General features: G+C 35.9%; 1 protein-coding gene across 1 annotated transcript; it reads left to right on the top strand.

Annotated features, from left to right (window-relative positions):
• Positions 1 to 635: 635 nt before the first annotated feature.
• LOC123547266 (uncharacterized) lies at positions 636 to 18857 on the top strand. Its single transcript, XM_053524611.1, has 13 exons — positions 636 to 754; positions 1778 to 1922; positions 2420 to 2686; positions 4146 to 5418; positions 6448 to 6555; positions 6875 to 7072; positions 9425 to 9525; positions 10062 to 10129; positions 10673 to 10794; positions 11690 to 11781; positions 12469 to 12543; positions 12912 to 12982; positions 16303 to 18857. Exons 2-13 carry the CDS (start codon positions 1792 to 1794, stop codon positions 16458 to 16460), a joined length of 2664 nt encoding a protein of 887 aa, XP_053380586.1. The 5' UTR covers positions 636 to 754; positions 1778 to 1791; the 3' UTR covers positions 16461 to 18857.
• Positions 18858 to 22236: the final 3379 nt, after the last annotated feature.

The following is a 22236-nucleotide window of genomic DNA, read 5'->3' as shown; positions in this document are numbered from 1 at the left end:
ACTTAAATTATTATTTTATTCTAAAGAGAAGAAAGAAAGGAAATTGTAATGTAATGGCCAGTTAAGCTTTACTTTATTATCATGACATGTTCATACTTAAATTATTATTTTATTTTCAAGAGAAGAAAGAAAGGAAATTGTAATGTAATGGCAATTCAGGACATAGTTATAAAGTTATATAGAAACAGTTCAGTATTCTAAAATATTGCTTCTCCGAAATATTATACATATATAATTGTATATTGCTATCCTAAGGTTAACAAAGTACAGTTCTTCTCTGTACCAGGCATACAGGTAGCCAACTGGACGCTGGCATGTTTCCATTATACATTGCAGATTCATGCAGATTCAGCAGTCCGCAGAATGTCGTATCACCATATTTGTAATAACGCTCGGACATGATAGCTAATTACCAACAATGCTCTTGGCTATATTTCCTATATAACTCTGATTAGCGGGAGAAAGCTCAGAACGGTACGGGGAACTGAATAGATTAGTTGGCCTTAATTAGTCTATAACAAGTTTAGTGGTTAAATTTTTATTTTGACTTGACTGAAGTTTTACACAAGTTAAAAAGACTTTTTGTAAGAAACGAATAATATTAATTACATCTAATTTCATTCCATTTTTTTTTCAGTGAAAGGTGCGAAATATGACCCAAGTGGCCGACCACCAAAAGGTGTATCTCATACCTCCTCTATTGGCTGGGTGGGGCCTCCAGCAGGGCTTAAATACCCAGACCGGCCTCCTGATGGTAAGCAAATAGCTTTTGTTACAATATGTAATGACTTTGAACATACTGTAGAATCTGGTAAATAAGTGCATATTTGAATATAAGTGCATATGAAAAGTAAGCGCATATGCCTTACTGTTACTCCGTATGGGATAATAAGCGCATGTTATGCCCTTACCATAATTTTGTCCCGAAAGTAGGCGCATATCCGATTCCTGGTAAACAAACAACAGATGCAGCAAAAAGACATTATTAACGGTATTATACCATGATAATTGTTTATGATAAATACAGGTGACAAGTGTTCTTACCTGTTGAATAGCCGATGGGTGTTAAATATTTTCAGTTATGAAAGTTTGAATACAGAAAAGATGTGTGCGTTGTCATAACAGTTTGTCATTCTTTTGTAAATCTGTGAAAAAGATATGGATAAAATGCTACAATCTTAGTGTTGAACAATCATTGTGGTCCAAGAGATTGAGCATAATATTTGCAATTTATGTAATTCATTACGTATAAATACTGTAGGCCTGTGCAATAAAAGGAAGTAGTTCACTGCACAAGTCCATGGCCATGTTTTACTTTAGTTTTCTCAACCAAAGTGAGCACTATTAATATTCCTAATATAGCCAAAATAGGCGCACATGGCTTGTCTACCAGCGCATATCAAATATAAGCGCATAGTTTTGGCTTAAGTATAAGCGCATATCAAAAATAGGTGCATAAAAGTGTCAGTAAAATTATTATAAGCGTACACGCTTATTTACCAGATTTTACAGTATTGTTTCACTTTTTCTGAGGTTTACAGCAAAGGATACAGTATGAAAACATCCAGCTGTTTATCTATTGATGAATATATCATACATAAATTCAAAGAAAAACTGTTGAAATTATCCATATACATGCTACTACAGCACTAAATTAATATTTTTCTGTGAGACAATTTTTTATGTAAAAGACATTAAGAACACACTATTAAGCCTTCTAGAAAATTATTGCTACTCATTGAAATGGTCCCTTTAGATATTTCTTATATGACAACAGGAGTTGCCTGGCAGATGGATTTGCCTGTTGAAGATGACAATGTTGTGGATGATGTGGGCATGACCAATTACAGAGCAGTAACCCCAGAAGCTCCTCCCCCACCTTTCACATCCCCTGCTCCATCATCGCCTGAACCAGAAGAAAGGTACATAAAAAGTCATGTAATTGTCACATCAGAATGTGCGGCCTATTCTGTACTCTAAGTGGCAATTTTATGCTTCATTGTGTCTGAAAGGGCAGATGGACCATTATTAAACTTAAACACTGACTGACATCAGAATAAAGTCTTATGAACCAAGTCTCCTGAAGTATACTGTTTAGATAGGAATTTAGGGTAACTGATTTATTTTTAGGTTTGTTTTTTTATTTTTACAGGAAAGAATATGTCATTGAAACAAACTGCTTTAGTTTTTGGTAGATCTGATAAATATACACTTCTATAATTATCCTAATTGTAATGTCTACTGTATGATGTACGAAGATGTATAATAATCAATTTTTCAGTTTTCTACATTTTGCTGTATATAGTCTTTTTGCAACAGCAAGCAGTGCTCTCTTTAGACTGGACTCCTCTGTCATGATTGCTGTATTTTAAATAAGAAATTCATTGACAATGACTTATTTGTATGCTTTCTTGAACAGGACAAAAAGAGTGTTTGAACTCTTTATTGGGGATCCTTACAAAGTATCTGAGGAGGAGGGTATGCTAGAAAGTTCAGATGACGAAGATCTTCTTGACCCACCCAGTCCAAGAGATTACACTCAGTCATATGTCAATCAAACAGATGGCCACTCCCCTGAAGATGTCAATCATTATGAAAGCCACACCCCTGAGAAAGAGTCTTTAAAATTATCACTGCCAATTGCTGATGATGATTATGATGAGACAGATGATATGGATACAGAAAGGTAATACTCTTGAAAAGTTGTATTTTATCAATTCCGTTTTGATGATAATATGTATTTTGGCATCATCATAAATCCTCATAGCTAAAATTCATACTTTGTGAAAACATTGAAGAAAATGATGAAAAATCTTAGCTGTTGTTATCCCTCACAGTATGTTATCCTTTCATCTTAAATTCATTGTACATCCACCCATCATCCTTCTAGTCAATTCCATGTGGCTCTTGGAAAATTTGTTTATGAAAAGAACTGGAACTACTATCTTACCCTTGCATGATCATAAGAGTCAACTCATAGGGTATGAATACTTGCTTTTGCTGTTCCTCTGTGATTCCATAAGGTATAAAATTTTGATTCTATACCACATACTTCTATTTCCATATTAACCTAGATGCAAAACCAAAATTTTGAATCCTTTTTCAGGGCCATAATATGTTTACTGTGTAAGTGCACAATAAAACTAAAATCAGCAAATATCAACCATTGTTCTGTCAGTATTTTCTCAAATGACTTCTCTTCTGAAACCATCAGTTGGAATTAATGAAACTTGCTAGAATGTTCCTTGGGTGGTTTGGTTTCAAAGCTGTTCTGCTTGAATGTGCATAGAGGCTGCCAGAAAAATCTTCAAAGTACCTGTCATCCTATTTAATCAGTGGTCTGATTTTGAAAGAATTTCATAGAAATGTTCATTAGGTGACCATCTATTTCAAATAATTGTCAAAAAAAAAAAGCTTCCAGGAGACTTTTCCCTATATGTATAGCGGAAGTTCGGAAGTTTAATTATCTTAAACTGCTGGCCTGATTTTAGAAAAATTCACACAAGTGGACCTTGATTTACCAAGACTGTTCACATTATTCTGATTTGTCCCGAAAAATAAATAGGGAGAGCTATCTATGCATCTTTAGGTCATTAGTTCGAGCCCTTGGCCAGGCGTATGTTATCTGTGACGATTTGATAAAAGACATATTGTCTGAAATCATTTGTCCTCCACCTCTGATTTATGTGGGGAAGTTGGCATTTTCTTGTGGAGAACAGGTTTGTACTGGTACAGAATCCAGGAACACACTGGGCAGTGGTTAGGTTAACTGCCCGCCGTTACATAACTGAAATACTGTTGAAAAATGGTGTTAAACCCAAAGCAAACAAACAAACTTGGATCCTTTTAAGGACTGCCCCAGCTAAATAGCCAAAAAACTGCTTTAAACAATTTTTTCTCATTAGTCTCTTAACGGATCTCACCAAATTTGTTCTGTTACTTAACATCATTGTAAAGACCTCTCTCTCAAGTTTATTCAAAGAGTTCCACTTGATGGCAGTCTGACACATCTGCAGAAACTGTTACATAAACACTTGGCATAGCAGAGGTCTAACTGTTATGGGGAACTGGCAGCGCATCCTTGAGGTAACGTGTCCAGTGTTACATTATTTAATATGAACATTATCCTTTGTTTCTTTTTCCAGGCTTTTAGCAGAAGCTGAATCTGTGTCAAAGAAATTTGACTTAAAGAGTATCATTAATTCAAATAAAAATATCCCGGTGTCAACCTTGGAAACAGACGTTACTCATTCAGATTTGTCCAATCAAAATTCCAATCCAGATATCACCAAAGAAACTACACAAAGCAGTTTGGATGAATTTAGCAACAAGAAAAGAGCAGAAGAGCTGGTTTCTGAAATAATTACTGAAAATGGACTTGAGTTTGAAACAAGCAATATAAGTAATAAAAAAAGTATATTAGAAAGAGAAAAATCTGCAGTGAAGTTTAGTGAAGATGTTAAAACAGTAAATATTACTCCAAGGAATATAGGTCGTAAAGTAGAAGAACTTCATCATAAAAAAAAGCCTGTACCCCACACCACTGACAATTTTGTCGACTTAATAGAAATAAAAAATAGAGTAGAGCCTGTCCTATCTACAAGTAAAGCTGAATTCACACAGAGAGAAATGAAATCCCCGCCTAGAGGTTCACCGCCACGGGGAACTAACAGACCTCCATCTGGTAAATCCACGGCAACAGAAAATTCTAAAGTTTCGAAACAATTTATTTATCAAAACAGTGTTAGAAAAAATACCCCACATATTCAGTCAACAAAAGTCAGTACTGAACAGTCAGCATCATCATGTAACAGACCACACTCTGCCAGTACAAGACCAAGGTCAGCAAGTGCACCATTGAATCGTGCAGCAAAACCCATCACCACGGTAACTGTAGACTACGGTGAAATAGAAAAATCTGAGAAGGAAAAATCTAAAAGTGAAGGAAATAAAAAGAAAGAAAGAAAAAGGAAAGATGATATTGTTACTATGATGCAGAAAATTGCTTTAAATGAGGATGAAGGTCAAGGTCATTTTGATACAGCAAGTTCTCAAGGTCATGTAGTGGGAAAAGATGAGAGCAATAAAACTGAGGTAACACACGACACAATAATATCAGCTCCAACTGTGTGCAAATCTGAGCATGAGAAAAATTACTATGAAATATCCAGACACTCAAGCCTGTCTAATATAGCTGACAGAGAAATTAAAAATGAACCAGATAGACCTCTTTCAAGAGAAAGCAGTGTTTATAAGACTACTAAAACATTAGAATTTGACAAGGTAGAGCCAAAAGAAGTATCTATAAAGAGTGTGATTGATCCACATATGGTGTCAACTAAAGAAAAAGACAGATTTTTGGCAACAAGTCCAGATATTAAACATAGAAAATCTACAAGTAGACCAGCAAGTGCAAAGGTATGGTATAATTTATATTTATGTCTCAAGTCAGTTTCTCGGGAAGTATAGTAAAAGAAATCATTTCCTTCTTGCTTAAAATGTTATGTTATTATTGAAAATCATTTGACAACCTTGATATTGCAAGAGGCAAACTTAATTTGTGAAAGGAATAGGGCTTGTTTTGAACAATAAATTGAGCTGAAAACAAATTGGATGCTGTAAAATGATTTAATTTAGTACATAGAATATCATGATTTCAGCCAAATGACTATTAAATCTGGCTTTTTGTCGATTTAAAGAGCAGGTATAAAGGAATTTTCTTTGTTCATTAAGATTTAAGTTTATAGAAATTGATACAACCGAAAAATCCATAAAAATTAGTCCCCCTGCAGAAATTTAATAACTGATGTCACAGTGTTTGGTTTTTGAGCATTGTCAGAATGGAGGGATATAATTTTCAGTTGCATTATGGGTTATTGAAAGATTTCCCTTGTATTTTACTTGTTCTGTTTGGCAATTAGTGCCCCTGAGTACAAAGGAAGAATAGGATGTGCATTTACACTGTTTGCCAGGCAGCGTCAGACACATAGCACTGCAAACTCTCAGCAGACTCATACATGTATATATGCATGACATAAAAAATCCCCAAAAGATGGAACAATGTAGATATATATATATCTATATATATATAAAAAATGCAAAAGTTTGTACCGAATCAAGTATATTATAAATAAAAAATAAACAATATTACATGAGTAACATTATATTTGCAAATATAATGTTACTCATGTAATGTTGTTTATTTTTTATCTATATATATGATACATTTTCAAAGATTTCCATCCCAATCTTGTCAAGTTAAGTATTTGGCTATGTCCCTGGGTTTTAAAAGAATAAGTTCAAGCTTAGATGTTGAAAATCATACAAACAGACAGAAAGTTACAATTTCTTGCATATGTGAGTGATCACTATGGTTAAAAAAATTTGCATGCCTTATTTTGACTTGTAATAATCTGTTTTTTGTTTATTGTGTATTTTCTATTCTAGCCCCCTGTCAGTAAAAAGATAAACTCCATGGATGACCTTGAAAGACCAGGCTCAAGATTAGGTTTTGTTGCTATGGCACCAGAGGAATCATCAGTAGACAAAACAAAGGTAGATTTTATGATGATGTAATAATTATGATACTTAAACAGTTCTTTTGTAAAGGAATACGAATATTTGAATATTAAAGTCAGTTTTAGAGATATTTAGCCAAAAATCATGGTCATTTGATAAAAAACCTTTCCAGGATTCATGAGAATCATTAAGATCATTTCTTTGACCATTTATTCAAGTAGGTTGTTTCATTTTCTTGCCTTTGTGTGATTTATTAGCTGAGATCTGAAGGTGAGCTATTGTGATCACCCTGTGTCTGTCGCTAGGGGAGGTAATTGCTGTGGGGTGTTTTACAGTTTTCATGTTAACATTTTAGCAAGTAAACCGTCCTGCATCAGCTTCAAACTACAGAAGGCCTAGATCTGCTGTCAAAGATAAAGAAAATAAATCGCAACTGAAAACCAAAAAAACTGAGGACGAAAATAAAGAACTGACAGAGAAAGACAAAGATGATAGAGAGAAAGTTATAGACAATCTCTTGGAAAGGACAAAAAGTTTAGCAGCAAACAAAGAGGTATTTCTTGTAAAATTTCATAGTAGATCAGCTGTTTTGCTTCTAAAAGTATAAGTAGTAGCTTTATGTATTCAGTTAAAATATGAGCCGCGTTATGAGAAAACCAACATAGTGTGTTTGCAACCAGCATGGATCTAGACCAGGGCAGGATCGATGCTGTTAGCTGAAGGTTTCTGTAACTGCAAAAGGCTTTGAAAGCAAACAGCATGGATCCTGACCAGATTGGGCAAATGCGCAGGTTGGTCTGGATCCATGCTGGTCACAAACGCACTATGTTGGTTTTCTCATGGCACGGCTCAATTATGAAATTTTTAAATGATATCATGCAAGTTTCTTCTGAGGCAGGCTGCAATAGTTAAGGCAGTTCCGCACATTCAGATCAAAATTCTTTTCTACAGTATAAAATTTGATTAACGCTTAGCATTCATTGAAAAGAAAACAATTCAAGCACTACCAAAATCATAGAAAGGAAGGATTGTTTGATATGGAATTTGAACAGCATATAAAACATGCATATAACTCTACAAAACAAATGTCAGTTTACTGATATATACATTGAATTCCTGAAAAGGACTGCATAAATGGGCCGCCTTTTCTGACAGTTCATTGCCTTTAAAAACACCATTTTCAAAGAACTGTTGCATACATGTATCTCTGTTTTGATGCATTTGCAAAAATGTCCTAGTGCTGAAGTTGCACATAACTAGATGGAACATGGCTTTTTAGCTCACCTGAGTCAAAGGTACATGGTGAGCTTTTGTGACTGCTCAATGTCCGTCGTTTGTCGTGCGTCGTCAGTTGTCCGTCATCTGTCCATCAACATTTTCTAAAAAAATCTTCTTCTTGAAAACTACTGTGCAGAATTACACCAAACTTCACAGGAATGATCATTGGGTGACCCCCTTTCAAAATTGTTCAAAGAATTGAGTTCCATGCAGAACTCTGGTTGCCATGGCAACCAAAAGGCAAAACTTCTAGTCCAAAACCACAAGGTGTAGAGCCTTGATATTTGGCATGTGACATCATTCAATGGTCCTCTATAAAGATTGTTCAAATTATGCTCCTAGGGTGAAAAGAGACCCTGCGCCGGGGATCACGAGTTTTACATAGACTTATATAGGAAAAAACTTTAAAAATCTTCTTGTCTAAAATCACAGAATGAAGGCCTTTGATACTTGGTATGTAGCATTGCCTTGTGGTCCTCTACCAAAATTGTTCAAATTATAAATCTGGGGTGAAAAGAGGCCCTGCCCTAGGGGGTCTCAAATTTTACATAGACTTATTTAAGAAAAAACTTTAAAAATCTTCTTGCCTGAAACTGCAAGGCTTAGGCTTTTGATATTTAGTATGTTGCATAACTTGCATTGCCTTGTGGTCCTCTACCAAAATTGTTCAAATTATGTCCCTGGGGTGAAAAGAGGCCCTGCCCCCTTGTGTCCGAAATTTAACATGGACTTATATAGGGGAGGAAAAAATCTTCTTGTCTGAAAGTTCAAGGCCTAGGCCTTTGATATATGGTATGTAGCATTGCCTAGTGGATATCAAACAAGATTGTTCAAATTATGCCCCTGGGGTAAAAAGAAGCCCCACCCTGGGGTCACTTGTTATATGAGTTATATAGGAATAAATACTTCAAAAATTATCATATCATATTTCCTAGACTGTTTAATTATAATCACCTGATGACCCTATGCGATTAGGGGTCACTTGACTGTGACCCTGACCTACTGACCTACTTTCTTGTTTTTATGCCCCTGTAGGGAGGCATATTAGTTTTCAACTGTCCGTCCGTTCGTTAGTTCGTTCGTTCGTCACAATGTTAACTTTTTGCATGAAGGCACTTTACTTGCAAACCACTGCACCCAGGACCTTCAGACTTCACATGCTGATAGTACTTATTGAGTATACGACTCCTAGTGACTTTGGGGTCACCAGGTTAAAGATCAAGGTCACCAGGTCAAAGGTCAAGGTGCTGCGGGGGCATATGTCACCATTAGTGACAGCTCTTGTTTAAGATACAGCCTTGAAATTTTGGCAAATAGAAAAGATAGGGTCATGTGCTTGACTTTTTTGATAGACTGACACCTCACACAAGTTTTCATAATCGTGGGCAATTACGGGAAAATCACAATTTCAGTAACATTTTTGTAAACAGGAATTTTCTACAATGTACCAGTAGATTTTAATGAAACTTTTCATAGCCATAAATAAATGTATGATGTATGATGTTACACCAATACCTCCAGTATATCAAATGTGCAGAACTGCCTTAAATGGAAACAGTTTGTTCCCAGTGTGGAAAAGGCTAACTGAGAACATTTTATGTTATTTATAACATTTTGTATTTGTCAGGAGTCATTACAAGGAACTGAAGACATTTGTGTGACAGACAAACTGGTGGCAGAGAAAAGGAAACCCAGACCCCTGTCTGCACATGTAGGCCTGCTGTCAAGGTATAGGATTATGTATTTCTCTAGGAACAATTGTAAGCTGAATATCAGTAAGCTTTTTAGCAGCTTCTGCCAATTTATTAGTCATTATATTTCTGAAAGGGCCTCCATGGCAGAGTGGTTAAGGTTGCTGCTTCAGTTCACTTGCCTCTCACCAGTTGTGGGCTCAAAACCTCATTTGTGATGTAGAATTCTTCTTTCAAGAAAGCTATCCAGCGGGCTTGCAGAAGGTCAGAGGTTCTACCCAAGTACCCAGTGTCTGGAGGGGCACCTGGGGTCTTCCTTTACTATAAAAAGCTGAGTAAGTGGCCAGTTGACCTCATTTGTGTCCATGTGATGCTTAACCCAACATAAAAGAAAGATTGTTGATTAAATTGGTTTCAAACTGAATGCAGTGCAAATGAGCTTGAAATTCCTTTGCCATTTTTAAGCAGGTCACACACTCTGACTTACAGAGGATCTACTGGAAATATTGTTTAGTGAATGAAATTTACTTTAAGTATGTTCATATTGTACTAAAACTTAAATACAAATTTTAGGACAAAGGAAGCAACAGCAAAAACACCAGTCAGCAAGAGACCAATGTCAGCAACTACATCAGTACATAGTGAGTTATTATTATTGTAATAAGTAAAGAAGTATTTAAAATCTGTAAGTTTAGAACATGTTTGATGGATGAGATTAATCACCTTTACCTCAGTTTAAACTTAATGCATATTCAAACCCAGTATAGGTAGCACATGATGAGTTGTAGGGTAAAGTAAAGATACAGTAAAACACCACTTGCTAGGGCATTGGTGGCACAAGCACCCCACTTGTATGTCTGCAACTGGTTTCCTGTGGATTACTTGAAAACTGGATTATGCAAAAATTATGATCATTCCCTTGCAACTGAAAACAATTGGTGATTTACTGTAGCATATAATGAATTGTAGGGTAAAGTATAAATAGTGCATGAGGAAGTTTAGAATAAAGTATAGATGAATTGTAAGGTAATACTGAGTGTATTTACTATGTTGCATGACTATGTAAAACATTTAGTGTGAAATTAACATTTGTATATCATTTTGTATATGTTTAGTTCAAATAGAAAAGGGAATGTTCATTGATAATGTGAACTTATGTTAGCATTATTTGCTCTTTGTTTTAGAACATTATGCTTCATATTCACGAACAAACAGTGCAGGATCTGTCAAGCCAAAGAAGTCCTCTAGTAAAACACGAGTAGTACTCACTGAGCCTTGTATCATTAACACAAACACATCTTATTATGTAAGTTTGTCTTTTTACCTTAAATAATACCAGCTGTTTATTCTATAAGTAGGATTGTGTTAAAAAAAAAGACTTACTGGCATCTGTTACACGAGATGATGATATGAATGCATCTGTAGATATTTTAAAAATGGACTTACATATCACTTATGAAAGTAAAAATCTTAGGGATAATGTTCTGTAGTGTTTAAGAATTTTGAAACTACCAGCATATTCTATTTAGATGAAAGTGATAGTCATTGAGATGTGGCACGGTGGGCTAGAGGCCTATTGTTGGTGTGTTACATTGAGATGTGGCATGGTGGGCTAGAGGCCTATTGTTGGTGTGTTACATTGAGATGTGGCACGGTGGGCTAGAGGCCTGTTGTTGGTGTGTCATTGAGATGTGGCACGGTGTGCTAGAGGCCTATTGTTAGTGTGTCATTGAGATGTGGCACGGTGGGCTAGAGGCCTATTGTTGGTGTGTCATTGAGATGTGGCACGGTGGGCTAGAGGCATGTTGTTGGTGTGTCATTGAGATGTGGCACGGTGGGCTAGAGGCCTGTTGTTGGTGTGTCATTGAGATGTGGCACGGTGGGCTAGAGGCCTATTGTTGGTATGTCATTGAGATGTGGCACGGTGGGCTAGAGGCCTGTTGTTGGTGTGTCATTGAGATGTGGCACGGTGGGTTAGAGGCCTGTTGTTGGTGTGTTACATTGTTGCTCATTTATATCTACACTCTTTGTGTAATCTTAATGTGAAGGTATGGTAGTGATGCAGTCTGTTGATGTTGTAGTATTGTTGGAAAATTTAATTCCCTGTACCAGCTCAAAATATATAAAGAAATGTTCTGAATTAAGTGAAGTTTTAATTGTGTGTGTAAACAGATTTATTAGAATGATCTTGACATTTACAGGAAGAGGAGACAGAAGAAGATATTGCCTGTCAGAAAATGGAGAAAGAACTTGCAGAGAAAGGATTGCATATATCTGCTGCTACACTACAAAAGTAAGTTTAAACATGTTCCCAAGTATGAGAAGTTACCTCCCTTGTTGCAAATAAACAGGTTATATTTTCATTTTAATCAAGTTTCATAAAGCTGATTTATAATTCAAATAAGAAGTTAAGCATGAAAATGTTATTTGTCATTGTACTTAATTTACATAATCTTTGTCTGATATTGGAGTGTGAAGGAGTATACTGTATAACCTTTCACAAAAAGGTTGAACTTGTTTTGTACTGTATTTTATGAAGAAGATATAGTAAAACAGCTGTTAGAAAAAAACGTCCAGCCTGGTAAATTTAGCAGACAGATGAACATGGTATGAAGGTTCAGACTGCTTGTAGAGGCAGATTGTAATAATTGACATTATATAAATATCATGTGGCAGCATTTATCACATTGATACTGTCAACCCAAGGGCAGAATGTCACCCGAGGCGAAAGCTTGGTCACATGTCAAAAAGGTTGAAAATGTTCTTGATAGTCAAAATATCTCTTTCTCAGGTAATAGGATTTTATCATTGTAGACAAAAGAGAGGTATAATAAATGGTAATATTTATGTAGTTGTGCAGTCTTTATTTAATTTGAAGAATATTTCAGTTACTTGAGTTAGTATTGGTAAGAAATCCTGGAATGTTGATTGGTTACTGGTGAAAAAAGTTTAATTTCACAGTCATCTAATCTGTTCACAGGGCTCTGTACCCTCCATCCGGAAAGTCAAGATACTACCAGATAACTGCAGATCTACCTCAGAAACCTTCCCTCTCGTAAGTTGTTTTAAGTAACACTGTAAAGAGTTTATGAAAGTTTAACATTTTATCACTGTTTTCTATGCAAAGACTATTTGGCTGATAATTTGTTTTTAATGGACAACATGTCCACATTGAAGTATTACTGCCCTGAAAAGATTGTTAAATTTCTAGTTACATGCTTTAGTTTATCTCTTAACATCTTTGTTATTGTTCTCATTTCTTAGGGCAAAGCTAGCTTTTATCACAAGGTAATTTATATAAATGGACTTGTTTATGAAGTGGAATTGATAAATGCAGTATATATTTATTACATTTTATCAAACTGACTTTGAATATCACTTGTCAGGCCTGCCTGTCAGGATTGTACAATTGTTTTGTTTCAGATTGTTGAGTCATCCGAAGGTCTGGCTACCTGAGGAGCACAAAAGACTTGTAAAAGCTGAGAAAACACTTGGTATGTGCAAGCTTACACTCTGTAAAACATTCAGTCTAGCTGTTCTAGATGGTGTAAATACTAACACAGTAACACACCCACCCACTTAGCTCAGTAGAGTGTTGGTCTACGGATCACGGGGTCGCGAGTTCGATCCCCGGGCGGGGGTATGTTCCCAGTGATGTCCTCCACCTCTTGTAATTCATGTGGGGAAGTTGGCAGTTACTTGCGGAGAAAAAGGTTTGTACTGGTACAGAATCCAGGAACACTGGTTTAGGTTAACTCCCCACCGTTACATAACTGAAATACTGTTGAAAAATGGCGTTAAACCCAAAACAAACAAAAACACAGCAACAATAAAGATGCATAGACAAATTATTAAAAGCAGGGTTTTTCCATGAGGCAAATATGAGAGAAATTTTAAAATATCCAGCCAGTGTGCATCTTTCACTACAGAATAGTTTATTTTTAGATACTAGGTCCAACTTTAAATGTAGAAATTCATCCTTCATCAAATGAATTTAACTTTACTAGATGTATTAACTGACTGTGTTTGTAGAGCTACACTCATAGTTAAATGCCATGTATGACAGTCAGATGTTAAAACACTGGAAGTGATTAGTGGTAGTACACATTTATACTGTCCTAAGCTTAGAACACATGTATTATCGGAGTGTTTACTTTTTTAAAACTTAACACACAGTATTGTTTATACATACAAACATTTAACTTTATGTTTACACAGACACTAAGTCATTGTTCATATTTTCAAATGTGCATTTGGGTCTTTTACCATATATCTCTTATTAAAAAGGTTTTATAAGGATATTTAGATGTTCATGCTGGAGTGAGATAACTCAAATGCAACAATTCTGTGGGTATTTACCCTTTGTGTTTGAAAAAAAAAACTTGGCCGGGAGGCAGTAATGTCTCACAGTAATACGTTGTAGGAGGATATTTAGATTTTATTAGCTCACCTCTCACAAAGTGATCGTGCGGCGTCCGTCGTCTGTGCGTCCGTCCGTAAACTTTTGCTTGTGACCACTCTAGAGGTCACATTTTTCATTGGATCTTTATGAAAGTTGGTCAGAATGTACATCTTGATGATATCTAGGTCAAGTTCGAAACTGGGTCATGTGTGGTCCAAAACTAGGTCAGTGGGTCTAAAAATAGAAAATCCTTGTGACCTCCCTAGAAGCCATATTTTCAATGGATCTTCATGAAAATTGGTCAGAATGTTCACCTTGATGATATCTAGGTCAAGTTTGAAACTTGGTCAACTGCGGTCAAAAACTAGGTCAGTAGGTTTAAAAATAGAAAAACCTTATGACTTCCCTAGAGGCCATATTTTTCAAGGATCTTCATGAAAATTGGTCAGAATGTTCACCTTGATCATATCTAGGTCAAGTTTGAAACTGGGTCAGCTGCAGTCAAAAACTAGGTCAGTAGGTCTAAAAATAGAAAAACCTTGTGACCTCTCTAAGAGTCCATACTTTTCAGTGGATCTTCATATTAATCAGAATGTTCACTTTGATGATAGCTAGTTCAAGTTCGAAACTGGGTCACGTGCCATCAAAAACTAGGTCAGTAGGTCAAATAATAGAAAAACCTTGTGACATCTCTAGAGGCGATATTTTTCATTGGATCTTTATGAAAGTTGGTCTGAATATTCATCTTGATGATATCTAGGTCAAGTTCAAAACTGGGTCAACTGCGGTCAAAAACTAGGTCAGTAGGTCTACGTCGTCTGTGTGTCCATGCGTAAAGTTTTGCTTGTGACCACTCTAGTTTAAGATCCAGCCTTGAAATTTGGATGACATGAACAGTTTTGCACACCAATCTTTAAACAGTCTTTCAGTGACCATAAATTTGACCTACTGATCTACTTTCTTATATTTTAGTATCAGTTTGCCATTTTAAACATGTGGTTCAATGTTCTCATATGGACGATTCAGGGTCATCATGACCCTCTTGTGTTTTCTTTCCATCTCTCTGCACATAGTAGGATAGTTAAGGAGCTAGGGGAACAGTAGATAAAAGTAATTCTATTCATTACCAGTATGTAGCTTATTAAGTGGCTGAAATAAATTTATAGAGAACAAATAGAGTAGCCACATGCTCATGCATTTGTGAAAAGTTTAGTTCATCTGTCTTTCTGCCTGTCAGTCAGTCAGAAAACTTCAAGACTTCTCCCCTTAAATTACTGCTTAGATTTCAACCAAACTATGAAGGCTCAGTAGATTTACCAAAACTATTTATGCAGAATTTTGGCATTTATTTAGCTGAATAACTGGTCATGGAGGAATGGTCCCTTAAAGATCATTGTTCGGATTATTTCTCCTAAACTACCTTGATAGTCTTCATTAAAACTTCAGAGGAATGATCAGTACCAAGCCTTGCTGCAGACACATTCAGTAGGTTTGTGAAGGAATTACATTTAGCCTAATAAATGTTCTACAAGTAAATCTCATTGTGCTTCTCCTACAAAGCTACATAACATGTTTAAACAAATCCTGTACAATAGTTTTTACACATATGTGTCTACTATGGCCTGATACTGCATATTTATTCACTTAAAATTTAGTTTTACAGAAAGATACTTGCTTTACCAAGTGATTATTAGTACTTATTTGTTGAAATGTTTTGGTTTGAATAAAACAGTAGATGTGCATTTGCAGTGCATCCTTGATTGAACAAGTTAAGAACTTCTTTCCATACTTAAAACTTGAAGCAAACTCTGTATTATTATTCCTCACTTTTGTCTACAATGGTAAAATCCCATTACCCGAAAAAAAGATATTTTGACTTTCAGAAACATTTTCAACCTTTTTGACATGTGACCTGAAGGAAAAGGACTGTCAGGTCATGTGACCGTGCAGATATTTTGAATGTCATAAAGGCAAATAACTGCTTCAGTTGTTTAGCCAAATGATTGTCTCCCTTGTACACAATGTCATATTGTAATGATATCACTATTCAATGTGTACACAGGTGATTACTGCGCTAGATGAAACTATTAAATTAAATAAATTAAAAACATTAAACAACTTTTTATGCGCTTTATTTTGTTCGGTATAATAAAATGATTATCATACGACAGTATGGGTGAAATTGATATTGTCAACCCTCGAAACAGAATGTCACCTGTGTGACTTGGCTTTTGGCTCGGGTGACATTCTGCCCTCGGGTTGACAGTATCAATGTCACACATGCTGCCATATGATATTTATATATAATTTCGCCACTTGTAAGTTGGAAAAACAGGTATGTTTTTTTTATAAGTAAGTAATATAAAATCTAAGTACAAGTTATTTACATTAATTTTTCATTTTATTTTTCAGAAAAGGCCAATGAGATGATGTATCTGCAGGAGAAAGCGGAAAAACGTCGAGCGTTCCTAGCATCACTGACACCAGAACAGAGAAAGAAACTGAAAAAGAAGGGAAAGAAAGGGAAGAAGGGAGGGAAAAAGTTGCAAAAAACTCATAGTGCTGTATGACAAGACAAAACTGAAATTATACTGAAAAGGAACTTTTAGGAACATTGAGTTCCGACATACTGTCTAAAGAATAGTATAGAATACTTCTGTCTGTATTCAAAGGTATAAGAACTGATCTAGCCAGTCTGTTACTGCCTACAATCCTGATACAAACATATATTTGTTGATCCAAAAGGGGCTGTTGACTGGTGAGCATCTGTTGGATAGTTATTTTGTTGTTGATATATAGTTTAGGACTCTAGCTGGATATTGTCTGTGATAGAATGTTGGAAATGTTTCCAATATATAGCGACAAAGTTATTCGCCTTGATATTTACACCTGTGCTACTGGTATTTACACCTGTGCTGCCGGTATTTACACCTGTGTTGCCGGTATTTACACCTTTGCTGTTCGTATTAACACCAGCACTATTGGTATTTATAACTATGCTGCTGGTATTTACACCTGTGTTGCTGGTATTTACACCTGTGTTGCCGGTATTAACACCTGCACTATTGGTGTTTACAACTATGCTGCTGGTATTTACACCTGTACTGCTTTGTTTTGCATTTTCGTGATAAAACCATGTGTAAGTAGATAAAACCTTTGCTGCTTATGCACAAAATGACTGTATACTACATAGGTAAGCTAAGTGTCTGTCTTGATATACCTGGTAATCTGAAGCCCAAGTGTCCAGAAAAGAAAACAACAGGGAAAAGATTAATTAAATCAATCTATGTTTTACCAGTAAAAGCATGGATGGCATCTTAACATGGTTGGCATGTTTATTTATTTGCCATTTGAGTTTGTTTGATGAGATGTATAATTTGTATGATCTAAGAATAATGCGAAATCGTGAGTAGATGTGTGGTAGGAAGTATGTTTTAGGTTATGACTTTGGTTTTAATGATTTACTGTGTTCAGTAATGCATTTAGAAATTCTTAAAGACTAGCTTCTAGGATGCAAGTTTAAAAATGCTTTTTAGCTCGACTATTCAAAGAAAAGGTAGAGATATTGGACTCACTCATGCGTCGGCGTCAGCGTCCTATTTTGGTTAAGTTTTTGTATGTAAGCTGGTATCTCAGTAACCACTTATGGAAATAGATTGAAACTTCACACACTTATTCACTGTGATAAACTGACTTACATTGCACAGGTTCCATAACTCTGTTTTGCTTTCTTACAAAATAATGCCCTTTTAATTTCTTAGAAATTTTTGGTTAAGGTTTTATATGTAACCTGGTATCTCGGTACCCACTAATTGGAATGGATTGAAACATCACACACTTGTTCACTGTCATGATCTGACATGCAGTGCACAAGTTCCATAAATCTACTTTGCATTTTTACAAAATTATGCCCCTGTTTTGACTTAGCAGTCTTTGGTTAAGTTTTTGTATGTAAACTGGTATCTTAGTACCCACTAATGGGAATTGATGGAAACTTCACACACTTGTTCACTGTCATGATCTGACATGTAATGCAGGTTACATAACTCTACCTTGCATTTTTACAAAATAATGTCCCTTTAATGACTTAGCAATTTTTGGTTAAGTTTTTGTATGTAAGCTGGTATCTCAGTACCCACTAATGGGAATGGATTGAAACTTTGCACAATTGTCCATTGTCATGAACTGATATGCATTTTACAGGTTCCATATTCCTGTTTTGCAATTTTACAAAACTATTTCCCTTTTTCAACTTTTATTTTCATTCAACTGACAAGTCTGTTGAATAGTCAAGCGTTGCTGTCTTCCAACAGCTCTTGTTTATATAAAACTTAATCTAATTAGCTGTTGTCTTGTGTTTAGAAAGTTGAAGGCAATTCAGAAAAACGAGAACTGTTTAATCCACTAGGTTTTCCTTGATTATGTTTTAAATATTACAACAATACTGTCTGTATTATAAGTCTTCTTAAAACACAATAGAGAAAGTAATAGAATATTTTTCAATTGTCAAATTTTTTTATTAATTTTTAATTGATTATCAAAAAGAAATTTTAATAGAAGTTTTAAAATTACTCTTTTTGACTATTTGTTCATGGATTTTTGTAAAACTTCAAGGGTATCTTAATTTGTGTAAAGCAACATTTTACATGGAAACAAAAAATCACAGGTCAGAATTTCACACAGAGGTACATGCTGATCTTGGTCTGCGCTGGTAGCAAAGGCAGGGGCTTATTTTAGAAATGGCAGGTTGAAACTTATTAATTTTTTTTAAAGCTGTTACGAGAGTTGATACTTTATATAATGTGTTGTTCTACATTATATTATTACCACTAGGTGCAGTACCTTTAAACTGTTGTGATACATATATTATTATACTTTAGTTATATTTAGTTGGAAATGGTATTTTTCATTTATTTAGAATATCAAGAATTTTTTATAAAGAAGCCCGTTGTAGAAATAAAACAATAAAACACACTATTCCTTTGTTTTTCTCTACAAACTGATCTTAGGTTTAAGATACTGCATACTTCAAACTTGTAATTAGGAGTTTTTATTCTTTAATGCTTGTATTGCTACTAAATCTGTGTTGGAGAAAATGGATAACAACATTATTTTTTATCAATGATATTTCAGCAACATTGATAATTTTGGTCAAGAAAGACCACAGCTCTAGATTTCTTTTCAATTTTTCTTAAGTTACAAGAATGATTTAGCAAGCAATAAGAAATACATACAAGAGGGCAATGATGGCCCTATATCGCTCACCTGTTATCATTGCACTTGTGGACAAGAAGGTCCTCAGACAAAATATCTAAGTCCAAAGGACAGGAACAACAAAGGGAAGAAATTTAACCAAAAAGAAAAAAAATTCTTACAAGGTACAGATATGAAAAAATACACCTAAAAATTGGAGGTACCATCCATGTTGTACCACAGAAAAGTGGTCTCGGTTGTTCCCTACGACCAATAATAAAAAAGTTACTAAAAATAAGCTATTTATAGTAACGTAAAAGGGAAGTAATTAAAAAAAAAAATTATTGTAAGTGAACAAAGAAGGATCTGCCAAATAAATCTGTTGACATAAATGAAATTTCAGATCAGTATCTTCATTAGTTACGAAGATATACCCGTTTTAATTTGAAATAAAGGGAGGTAATTTGACATAAAATCAGTCCATAGTTATCTACCCTGATTGGCTCAGTCCAACTAATGACAATAATGAAATTTCAAATAAGTCCTATAAGTACTTACTGATATAAATCCATTTTGATTACAATCAGGGGAGGTAATCAGATATAAAATAACTCTGGAACCTACGATTGGATCTGATTTGTCATGGAATCCAAGATTTATTGTTGAAGATATTTTGGAAGTTTGTATCAAATAAAACCATAAATGAAGTATCTATATGGCTGCAAAACCCAAAATAGGCAATTTTGGACCTTTAAGCGGCCATAACTCTGGGACCCATGATGGAATCAGGCCAGTTCAAGAAAGGAACCAAGATCTTGTGGTAATACAAGTTGTGTGCAAGTTTGGTTAAAATCAAATCATAGAAGAAGCTGCTATTGTGCAGACAATAGCTAATTTTGGCCCTTTCAGGGGCCATAACTCTGGAACCCATTAAGGGATCTGGCCGGTTTAAAAAAGGAACCGAGATCTTATGGTGACACAAGTTTTGTGCAAGTTTGATTAAATTCAAATCATAAATGAAGCTGCTATTGTGCAGACAAGGTCAAAATAGCTAATTCTGGCCCTTTCAGGGGCCATAACTCTGGAACCCATAATGGAATTTCGCCAGTTGAAGAAAGGAACCAAGATCTTATGGTGATACAAGTTGTGTGCAAGTTTGGTTAAAATAAAATCATAAATGAAGCTGCTATTGTGCAGACAAGGTCAAAATAGCTAATTTTGGCCCTTTCAGGGGCCATAACTCTGGAACCCATAATGGGATCTGGCCGGTTCAAGAAAGGAACCAAGATCTTATGGTGACACAAGTTTTGTATAAGTTTGATAAAATTCAAATCATAAATGAAGCTGCTATTGTGCAGACAAGGTCAAAATAGCTAATTTTGGCCCTTTCAGGGGCCATAACTCTGGAACCCATAATGGGATCTAGCCAGTTCAAGAAAGGAACGGAGATCTTATGGTGATACAAGTTGTGTGCAAGTTTGGTTAAAATAAAATCATAAATGAAACCACTATCGTGCAGACACGAAATTGTTGACGCACGGACGGACGGACGCACGCACGGACTGACGACGGACGAAGGGTGATCACAAAAGCTCACCTTGTCACTATGTGACAGGTGAGCTAAAAATAACATGAAGAGGCTTTTGTAGAAAAGTGCATGTCTCCCCCAATGCATAGTAGTAATAGGTAAGAAGTCAATAGGGGACAGGAGCGAAAGTCAAAGAGAAACTGATGGTTGGCTGCAATAGAGATCATCTACTTGGCATGTCCAATCATCCCACAAAGTTTCAACATTCTGGGCTTAGAGGTTCTAAGTTATGGATTGGAAATGGTTTTCCATGGTCTGGCCCATGACCTTGACCTTTGATCAATCGACCCCAAAGTCAACAGGGGTCATTAACTCTGCATTTCCAATCATCCAATGAAATTTCAATATTCTGGGTCAAAGTTGATCTTAAGTTATTGATGGTAAAATGTTTTCCATGTTCAGGCCCCTATGACCTTGACCCATGCTCAAATGACCCCAAAAACTATAGGAGTCGTCTACTCTGTAAGTCCTATCATCCTATTAAGTTTGAAGGTTCTGGGTCAAGTGGTTCTCAAGTTGTTGATCAGAAATTTTTCCATGTTCAGGCCCGTTTGACCTTTGATTTAGTAACACCCAAAATAATAGGGGTCATCTACTCTGTAAGCCCTACCACCCTATGAAGTTTGAAGGTTCTAGGTCAAATGATTCTCGAGTTAATGATCAGAAATGGATTACCATGTTCAAGCCCCTGTGACCTTGACCTTAACTAGAGTGACCCCAGTTATTGATCGAAAAGGTGATCGAAAAAGTGTGACGGACAAATGACCCTTGTGGCCTTGACCTTTGATGGAGTGACCCCCACATAAAGTAGGGTTCATCTACTGTGTAAGTCTTATTGCCCTATGAAGTTTGAAGGTTCTAGGTCAAATGGTTCTCAAGTGAATGATCAGAAATGGATTTCTATGTTCAGGCCCCTGTGACCTTGACCTTAAATAGTGACCCCAGAAATCAATAGGGGTCATTTACTCTGCATGTCCAAATACCAGCGAGTATGAAGTTTCAACATGCTTGATTCAAGTGGTCCTCGGGTTATTGATCGGCAATGGTTTTCAATGATCAGGCCCCTGTGACCTTGAACTTTAACAGATTGACCCTAATAGTGCCAAATATAAACAAGATTCCTCAATGCATGTCATAATTATGCGCAAGGTAAGACCTGACATGACCTTTGACCTCCAACTGTGACCTTGACCTTTAAGATAGGAACCTATGGTTTGCGCAAGACACTCTGTCTGACTGAGGTTAACATTCATGCCAAGTAAAAACAAGATTGCTCCATGCATGTCAAAGTTATGGTCTGAACAAACAAATCTTGTCGTGATCCTGCGATCAGTAGGCCAACGCTCTCCCTGCTGAGCTAAGCAGGCGGGCTTGAGTTATTGTCTGGAAACTGTTTAACTGTTCCGGGTCACTGTAACCTTGAACTTTGACGCACTGACCTCAGAATCAATAGGGGTCATCTGCTGGTCATGATTAACTTCTCTATCAACTTTCATGATCCTAGGCCCAAGCATTCTCGAGTTATCATCCAGAAACCGTTTAAATGTTCCATGTCACTGTGACCT

This window comes from Mercenaria mercenaria, chromosome 15 (genome assembly GCF_021730395.1).
Source record: "Mercenaria mercenaria strain notata chromosome 15, MADL_Memer_1, whole genome shotgun sequence".
Taxonomy (NCBI): domain Eukaryota; kingdom Metazoa; phylum Mollusca; class Bivalvia; order Venerida; family Veneridae; genus Mercenaria; species Mercenaria mercenaria.
The sequence above is the reverse complement of the archived record's forward strand: the minus strand, read 5'-3'. Positions and strand labels throughout refer to the sequence as shown.

Excerpts from the sequence above, each read along its gene's own strand:
- LOC123547266 (XM_053524611.1), top strand. The coding sequence starts at position 1,792 with ATGGATTTGCCTGTTGAAGATGACAATGTTGTGGATGATGTGGGCATG. Across the intron at positions 9,526-10,061 it reads CATGTAGGCCTGCTGTCAAG|GACAAAGGAAGCAACAGCAA; the intron begins GTATAGGATTAT and ends TACAAATTTTAG. Across the intron at positions 12,544-12,911 it reads CCTCAGAAACCTTCCCTCTC|ATTGTTGAGTCATCCGAAGG; the intron begins GTAAGTTGTTTT and ends GTTTTGTTTCAG.